The sequence below is a fragment of the Elephas maximus genome, chromosome 5, assembly GCF_024166365.1.
Source record: "Elephas maximus indicus isolate mEleMax1 chromosome 5, mEleMax1 primary haplotype, whole genome shotgun sequence".
NCBI lineage: Eukaryota > Metazoa > Chordata > Mammalia > Proboscidea > Elephantidae > Elephas > Elephas maximus.
This window is the reverse complement of record NC_064823.1, coordinates 67083159-67092631: the sequence shown is the minus strand read 5'-3', so window position 1 is coordinate 67092631 and position 9473 is coordinate 67083159. Positions and strand designations below refer to the sequence as shown.

The following is a 9473-nucleotide window of genomic DNA, read 5'->3' as shown; positions in this document are numbered from 1 at the left end:
GAGCTGGAGAAAAATGTAGAACAAAATTTTAACTCAAAAAAAAAAAAAAAGAGAGAGACCAGACTTACTGGTCTGACAGAGACTACAGAAACCCTTAGAGTATGGCCTTCCAACACCCTTATAGCTCAGCAATGAAGTCGCTCTTGAGGTTCACCCTTCAGCCAAAGATTAGACAGGGCCATAAAGCAAAACAAAACTAAATGGGCACACCAGCCCAGGGACAAGGAAGAGATGGCAGGAGTGGTCACGAAGCTGGTAATTGGGAACCCAAGGTTGAGAAGGGGAGAATGTTGACATGTTGTGGGGTTGGCTACCAATGTCACAAAACAATATGTGTATTGTTTAATAAGAAACTTGTTTGCTCTGTAAACCTTCATCTAAAGTACAAAAAAAGAAAAAACACAATACAACCGCAGAGCATTAAATATTTCATTATTAAATACATTTGGCTTAATATTTAAAATATTTCAATGCCTCCTTCCCTGCTAACATAAGCAAAAATTAATGAACATATACTTCAATGCATTAATTTACTCAAGAAATGTTAACAGTTGCTCCTTATTGTTAAACTATGGACAGTGTGCTAGGTACAGAGTTTGAACAAAAGAGAACAGACCTCTGCAGCCATGAAGCTTACCATGCCACCTTTGGGGAAACACTCTAGAAGAGGTCCTTCTGCCAGTGGGATGTGAAATTATTACATATTATTCAATCAATGCCAAGACATTAGAAATTATCCTAGTTAACTGCACAATGAACTGAATTCCATAGTATCACTGCCAAACATCTATTTCTAGTTTTTAATGCAAGATTGTTGCAGGAAATATATCACAAAATTATTGAAACCATTGGCAAACCATTGTAGAACTCAGCATGGCCTTTTTTCTAAGGGACCAACGTACATTTAGGAGGAGGAAAATAAAAGAGAAGAATTTTGTTACAGATTGTGGCAAAAAGATTTAAATAGATAAATAAGCATATATGTATATATATATACATGTTTTCAAACATTCTTTCAATTAATTTTGACAACAGCCATAATTTGGCTAGTAACAAATTTCCAACTGTTCTTTCACTTATCAAGTCGGTAGAAACTCCAGTGGCGTAGTGGTTAAGAGTTCAGCTGCTAACCCAAAGGCTGGCAGTTCAAATCCACCAGGCGCTCCTTGGAAATCCTATGGGGCAGTTCTTCTCTGTCCTATAAGGTCGCTATGAGTCAGAACTGACTTGATGGCAATGGGTATTGTGTCAGTGTGCACAGGGTCTCATACATAATAAACGTTGGAAAGTTTTTTTTTTTTTTAATTTTAAATTGTGACTTTTATTCAACCGCACATAGCTTTAACTGAGAGGCATGAAGAAGATGGAGATCCCTGTCCCAGTTCTTAGAAATAGAAAACATCTAAAACAGTTCATCTTGGGTTTGTGCTTTGGTTTCATGGTTTTCATGAGGCTTGTTCAACAGATGCCAGCAACATCTGGAACTGGGAGCGTTTCTGGTTCATTGCAGTAAAAGCTGGCTCACTTGGCTGGTTTCTCTGCAGGAAGAGGTCCAGGAGGCAGCACAGCAGAGTCTGCAAGTGCATCAGAGGCAGCAGCACTGGGCCGGGAGTGACGTGCTTCTGCCTAACGAGAGAGCAGTCATTTGGTCTGATCAAGGCAGGACCCAGCAGGTAGAGAATCACCACCCAAGGACGGGAACTTCACACTGCTCTGCACCTTACTTTAGCCCAGCCAATTCCCTTTCTCTTTGTTGGTAAGTCTTGAAGCCAAATAACAGAGCTGGATAAAACAAACAATTAATTAATGCTTGTACTTTATTAAAGCAGTGTTTTGAACACTGACAAAAGTGATTTTAGTCTGCTCACAGTTACTTGAATACATACACTTAAAAACTGAGTGGCCAAGGCAGCAATTACATCAATTTGCTATAGGAAGAAAGCACCTTACACCCAAGTAGTACTTTGGTAAATTATAAAACAAATGTACACAAGAGCACTTCAGTAGAAATTATTTTGTGACATACTGAGCTGCTAAATTCTGTACTGGAGTCCAATGTCAGATATCTGGAGGTTTGGGAAGAATTTCATGACTTCATAGCCCAGAACATTCAATACAGCCATCAGTGGACCATTCCAACCACCTAACAGCCAAAGGGAGCTTCTGAAGAGTCCATCTGTCTCATCCCTGATGCCAAAAGCAACAGTCATCACTATTTGCTTTGTTTACTTTGTAATAGACATGACGTTTTATTTTTAAGTCATCCAGATTAAGTGAATCTAATAAATACAATAAAATGGAGCCCAACCAAAATTTCACATCACTTTTCACAGACATGAGAACCACTGAGGTGCTCAAGGAAAACACAAACACGCATTTGGCTGTTCAACATTAAATGTGAATTATCCCATTCCCCGCCTCCCAACCCAGAGATTTTACTATCGCATTAATATGAAAATAAATCCACGCCTGTTCTTAGAAATGAAACCAATGTCCTGTCTTCTAAGAGGCAACATAGGCCTCTTCATTCTCTGCTGAGATTCTAAACAAGAAATCAAATTTCATTTTAATAGGCAGTATGTCTAGAAAAGAATTTCTATTTTTTAGATTATGTGCTGATAAGTTCTTCAAAATAAGTAATTAAAAAAAAAACTGTTAGAATTCAGAAAAAGTTCACATCAGAAGATAAAAAGAATGAAAACTGATCCCTCCAAAATGGATTTTTCCAGAAAACGCATAAGATCTACTGACTTTGAAGAACTTAAGAAACATAGAGATCTGTAACAAAGGAACGGGTTATGGAAAGCGAGATTACATTTACTTTGGAATATATAAACTGCTTAAAAACCTACACTTGTGAAAAATCACAGTGCTTTTAAAAATATTCTGCCAAACACATTTTGGCAACACATATTAGAAAGATGATTCATACACTACACATAAATGAAAGGCAAATATAAATACAATTGATTTAAGTTTTATCATATCAATATAATTTATGCCATACCTACACTCACATGGCAATACCCACGTGGCAAATTCACAGTTATAACTAAGAAAACTATATTTAGAGCAGTCTTTGTTTTTTTCTCTTTTCACTACTATTTGCATAACTTTCAGTAATAAAAGCCTAATACAAGTATGCTTATCTTTTATGGATTAGAACAATCTCCATTTTAAGTTACTATTAACATTGTGGAAACCCTAGTGGTGTAGTAGTTAAGAGCTACAGCTGCTAACCAAAAGGTTGGCAGTTTGAATCCACCAGGCATTCCTTGGAAACCCTTTGGGGCAGTTCTACTCTGTCCTTCAGAGTCGCTATGAGTTGGAATCGACCCGATGGCAAAGGATTTGTTTTGTTTTTTTTTCCTTTTTTATTAACATTGTGGCTTGAAAAACATAAACACCAACGTGTTTTATCCTGCGGTCAAATTTGGCTGGTTTAGGGTTTTAAAAAGTTTCCAGGTAAAGCGAAGTCCACTCCAGACCATAGAGCTACAAATTTCTCTTTGTCAAACCTGATAATCCACCTCAATCCATCAATGACTCTTAGGCTTTTGAATTTGATAGCATCTCTCCCTAACTTAGTTTTTAAAGTAATATAGGGAGGAAAGCAATATGAAGAATTTAAAACAAAAATGAAACCTGCATCTGTAAAATGTCATTTTTGTGCTTTAAGAGTTTTTGTTTGTCTGTTTATTGGAAATTCTCCATACTCCTAAATGAAGCTTCCATATTTCCTTGCCAGACCTATGGCAAGAGCAAGACCATTTGCCAGCTTTCTTAGTCTACCTTTGGTTCCTCATTTCTCAAACAATGAATAGGAGACTATATATAGTCTTTCCTGTAACATTCTTCCTTCTTTCATCTAACTTCCTTGGGGAAAAAAAATGGAGTATTTACTTAGCACTGCTTTTTTTTTTAAAGAACAATTCCTGAGTAATATAGGCAAGAAAACTCAAATTTTATTCTACTCCTGAGAAGGTGAACAAAAGATGTGAATATTTATCTTGGGCCCTATTCCATCTTTTAAGTCTTAATATAAAGCTTAAAGGAGAAAAAAATCAACTCTGAAAACTGAGAGCTGAAGGTATATACTGCCTCAACATTTTCTTTTTGGTTTCTTTTTCTTTTATTTCTGCAACAAAATTCCATGCCATTTTTAATACTCAGTATGTTTTCACATCCTATTATTTTACATGCAAATTACCAAATAGCAAGGTAGCTTCAACGTGCTGACTCTGTTACTACGTTTTCCAGGTGAATTACCAACCCTAAAGTACTTTTCTACTGTCATTTTTAATCTGCTACCTTATCTGCCAATAACCACTGGTTCTGTACTATAAGAAAACTGTCCTCAGCTTCTCATATCAATAATTTAAAGCTAACTGGTGAAGGAGCTATGCAGGTTTGTTCCCTTTAATGTTATAATACTCCAAAATATCCATCTATACAAACAACCACGTATAATACACTTCCATACTATCAGGCAGAAACAAACTGCAGATAAAATTTCAAAAACACATTCAGAGATTCACATTTTAACAGCAAAAACATGCGGAAAAAAGAAGTATGAGTTTGCATTGCTAAATTACATAGCAAACTGAAATATATAGAGAATGTTTTCATGCTTGCTTTAGATTTACTCTTTCTTGTAAGTCTTTGGAACGAGCAAAAAGAAGACATACATCAAGTTACGTCTATTAGCAATATCCTTCACTGTGGTATTATTATTCTTACTAACAAGAGATCTAACTTGCTTACTCTATACAAAAAGTGATATACACATAAAAAAATAACAAACACAACACATCAAGTTGGAGATAACAAATAAGAACTTTAAACAAAATACTTGATACCGTCAGTATTTAACCTTGTATTGCTTTGACCAAAGGACTCTTAAATGCTGCATTCTTTCTGACATTAAGAAATTAGTCGCATCTATGTAGTATTCGCGCCTACAGAAAAACAGGAACAAATGATGGCGAGGCCCTGGGGACACAGTTCACAGTTGAAATACACAAGTACAGTGTTCATAAGTATGTGTATCATTTAGCCATGCCACAGTATCTGCAATAATTTTTTTGCATTGTTACGTTTACCAGTAAGTGGTCTAGAATATAAAATTCAGTAACAGAAACCTCAGTTTTACGCTTAATCCCTGGTACAGATGTTCAGAATAAACATTTGCAGATAACACACTGAATAGTTGTCAAAATGCTGACTAATTTTGAAGAACTTGAAGACGAGAGCCTGTTCAAGTGAATAAAGAACAAAAACAACCAAAAGAAACCCACAGGTGCCTAGGAGTCTTAAAAATTAGAAATTTAACACTCTCATCAAGTGTATCAAAACCATTTCTCACTTGCTCATGAAACCCATTATTCACTCAACTTGGAGACTCACAATAGCTTAATTACACATATCTTTATACTGAGCATATTAAGCTGCACATACATACGATAGGTGTTTATGAAACACTACTGTGTAAGTGGTTACAAGCTTTACATTAACTTGTGGACTGACTTAGTCATAGGGTCACGCTGGTACAGGTGACTGTTTTGATCTTATCAGTTTCCTGACACGCTTAGTGAACGAACTACTGCACAGAAAATCTCAGTCCCAGCAAGCTCTCAGGCCCATCGTCCACTGGAGGCAAAGCTTCTGCTGAATGAGAAGTTGATTTCGGAGTTCTTATACTTTCCCCAGGCACCAAAAGGCACTACTACTGCAGTACTGTTATCTTCTGTGCCATACTGTATTGCCTACAAGGTTTGGCAGGAAGGAAGAGAAAAACATTGGAAATTAGAGTCTGTACGAAGAGAAATCTCATGGTGACCCAATATGCGCAGAGTAGAACTGTTCCATAAGGTTTTCAAGGCTGTGACCTTTCAGGAGCAGCTTGCCAGACCTTACTTCCAAGGCACCTCTGAGTGGGTTTGAACTGTCAACCTTTCAGTTAGTAGTCCAGTACTTAACCATTTGCTTCATTCAGGGACTCCCATATGGGGCTGCCATAAGTCAAGATCAACTCGACTGCAACTGCCAACAACACAAAGAGAAATCGCCTGTCCTCTGGAAGGTCAAACTCTTTTTACACACAGCTACTAACCTGATTATTTCACAATGGTTTGATTTTTTTAACCCTGTATTAATGCCTACATAGATTATTAGATTGCACACGTAATAACCGATGACCTAAACAACCACATTAACTATCTTCAACAGTAGCAATTTTGGCAATAGGCACACCAGTGACTAAGGTACAGTGCAGCTCCTGAAGAAGAAAATGCACGCAAAGCACTTAGTGTAGGGCCTGATAAATGTTGGCTTTTACCTAGCAATTCTGCTTCAGGAATTCGAACTAAAGAAATAATATCCTATGGAAATGGATGTGCATAAAGATACAACTATAAGAACGTTTATTATAACCAAAAAAAAAAAAAAAAAACAAATCCACTGCCGCTGAGTCGATTCCGACTCATAGTGACGCTGACTATATTGTTCGCTATTTGAATTAGTTTCTAAAATTGATTTACAATTCTCCTAATGCGGGAAATTTAGTTAAACTCCTTACGAAAGGGAAAAGTGGGTGTAAACTAAACTTCCTGCATATGAGATGTTTATTATTGTTGTTGTTAGGTGCTGTCAGGTCAGTGCCTACTTATAGCGATCCCGTGCACAACAGAACGAAACACCGCCTCATCTTGCGCCATCCTCACAATCGTTATGCTTGAGCCCACTGCTGCAGCCATTGTGTCAATCCACCTCATTGAGGGTCTTCCTTTTTTTGGACGACTCTCTACTTTACCAAGCATGATGTCCTTATCCAGGGACTGGTCCCTCCTGACAACATGTCCAAAGTATGTGAGATGAAGTCTTGTCATCCTTGCTTCTAATGAGCACTTTGGCTGTACTCCTTCCAAGACAGATTTGTTCATTCTTCTGTCAGTCTATGGTATATTCAATGTTCTTCACCAACATCATAATAAAAAGGCATCAGATCTTTGGGTCTTCCTTATTCATTGTCCAACTTTCACATGATTTAAAACATCATCGCTTGGGTTGAGTGCACTTTAGTCGTTAAAGTGACATCTTTGTTTTTAACACTTTAAAGAGGTCTTTTGCAGCAGATTTGCCTAATGAAATGTGTCTTTTAATTTCTTGACTGCTGCTTCCATGGGCATTGATCAAGAATCCAAGTAAAATGAAATCCTTTACAACTTCAATATTTTCTCCATTTATCGTGATATTGCTTATTGGTCCAGTTGTGAAGATTTTTGTTCTCTATATGATGAGGTATAATCCATAGGGAAGGTGGTGGTCTTTGATCTCCATTTTATAAGGATGTTTATGATACTCCTTATAAAATGGAAAAGTGGATATAAACCAAATTTCCTGCACGAGATGATGTTCATTATGTCCTTGTTGTTAGGTACCGTCAAGTAGGTTCTGACTCATAGTGAACCTATGCACAACAGAATGAAACACTACCCAGTCCTGCACCATTCTCGCAATTGTTGCTAAGCTTGAGCCCATTGTTTCAGCCACTGTGTCAATCCACCTCACGGAGGGTCTTCCTCTTTTTTACTGACCTTCTACTTTACCAAGCATGATATCCTCCAGGGACTGATCCCTCCTGAGAAAAAGTCCAAAGTATGTGAGATGTAGTTTTGCCATCCTTGCTTCTAGGGAGTATTCTGGTTGTACTTCTTTCAAGACAGATTTGTTCGTTCTTTTGGCAGTCCATGGTATATTCAATATTCTTCGCCAACACCACAATTCGACACACAATTCAAAATTGCCAATTCTTCTTTGGTCTTCCTTATTCATCATCCAGCTTTTGTATGCATATGTGGTGACTGAAAACACCATGGCTTGGGTCAGGCACAGCTTAGTCCTCAAGGTGACATCTTTGTTTTCAATATTTTAAAGAGGTCTTTTGGAGCAGATTTGCCCAATGCAAATTTGATTTCTTGACTACTGCTTCCATGGGTCTTGATTGTGGATCCAAGTAAACAAAATCCTTGACAATGTCAATCTTTTCTCCATTTATCATGATGTTGCTTAGTGGTTCAGTTGTGATGATTTTTGTCTTCTTCATGTTCAGTGGTCTCTGATCTTCATCAGTAAGTGCTTCAAGTCCTCTTCACTTTCAGCAAGAATGGTTGTGTCATCTGCATAATGCAGGTTGTTAATGAGTCTTCCTCCAATCCTGATGCCCCGTTCTTCTTCATATAGTCCAGACAGAATACCAGTTGAGATGTTTCAACAAACGGATGCAGCGCTGGAAGTGCTCACTTGTCTATGCCAAAAAATTTGGAAGACAGCTACCTGGCCAACTGACTGGAAGAGAGCCGTATATATGCCTATTCCAAAGAAAGGTGATCCAACCAAATGCAGAAATTATTGAACAATATCATTAATATCATACACAAGTAAAATTTTGCTGAAGATCATTCAAAAGCGGCTGCAGCAGTATATTGACAGGGAAATTCAAGCCAGATTAATTAGAGGACATGGAAAAAGGGCTGTCATTGCTGATGTCAGACGAACCCTAGCTGAAAGCAGAGAATACCAGAAAGATACCTACCTGTGTTTTACTGACTATGCAAAGGCATTTGACTATGTGGAGCATAACAAATTCTAAATAACATTGCCAAGAGTGGGAATTCCATAACACTTCATTGTGCTCATGCAGAAACTGTACATAGATCAAGAGGCAGTCTTTTGAACAGAACATCAAGGTTGTATCCTTTCACAATACTTACTCAATGTTCATCATACTCCTTGTAAAATGGCAAAGTGGGCGTAAATGAAATTTCCTATGTTAGGATAATTGTAAATCAATTTTAGGAACTAATTCAAATAGCAAATGATATGGTCAACATTGTCAGAAGCGCTTGGGATTGTACTTGACACCAAGTGAATTTTAAAACACCTCATAGTGTGAGGCTGCAATTGTGAAGTAAAGGTTGAGAAAAATATCTGATGAAAAAGGCTTGAATAAATTATAAAGTTTTACAAATAAATTGAAAGATTAAAAAAACTGACAATGTTGGACAAAGTACTAATATACTTAATATATAGGAAATTCATACAATAAACATGAAAAGGATAAACGCATCAATAAATATCGTGCCAAGAGAAAAAAAAAAGCAAAACAGCAATCCATGAAGAAGAAATATAAATAGCTAACAAACCCATGCAGGGCAGTTAACTCTACTAACAAAGAAAAACACAAATTTAAATCAAACTTTAATTTTCTAACTATTGAATTGAAAAAAAAAAAGAGTAGTTACGATAAGAACTTGGAGAATCACAAACTCTAAGACATGCTAAAAAAAAAGACATGCTAGTGAAGTATAAATTGATGTAATATTTCTGGAGGGCAATTTGGAAAACTTACCAAAAGCTTTAGAAAACTGTCTTTCTTTTGCCTAGCAATTTTACTTCTAGGAACTTAACCTAAT

At 36.9% G+C, this 9473-nt stretch overlaps 1 protein-coding gene across 2 annotated transcripts in view; it reads right to left on the bottom strand.

Annotated features, from left to right (window-relative positions):
* Positions 1–451: 451 nt before the first annotated feature.
* Positions 452–9473, bottom strand: part of PPM1K (protein phosphatase, Mg2+/Mn2+ dependent 1K) — a 30009-nt gene continuing 20987 nt past the window's right edge. For both annotated transcript variants that reach the window (XM_049885748.1, XM_049885747.1), the window contains one exon: positions 452–5765. In XM_049885748.1, coding sequence (XP_049741705.1) covers positions 5634–5765 — 132 coding nt within the window. In that variant the 3' untranslated portion in view covers positions 452–5633. The remainder of the gene's footprint in view (positions 5766–9473) is intronic.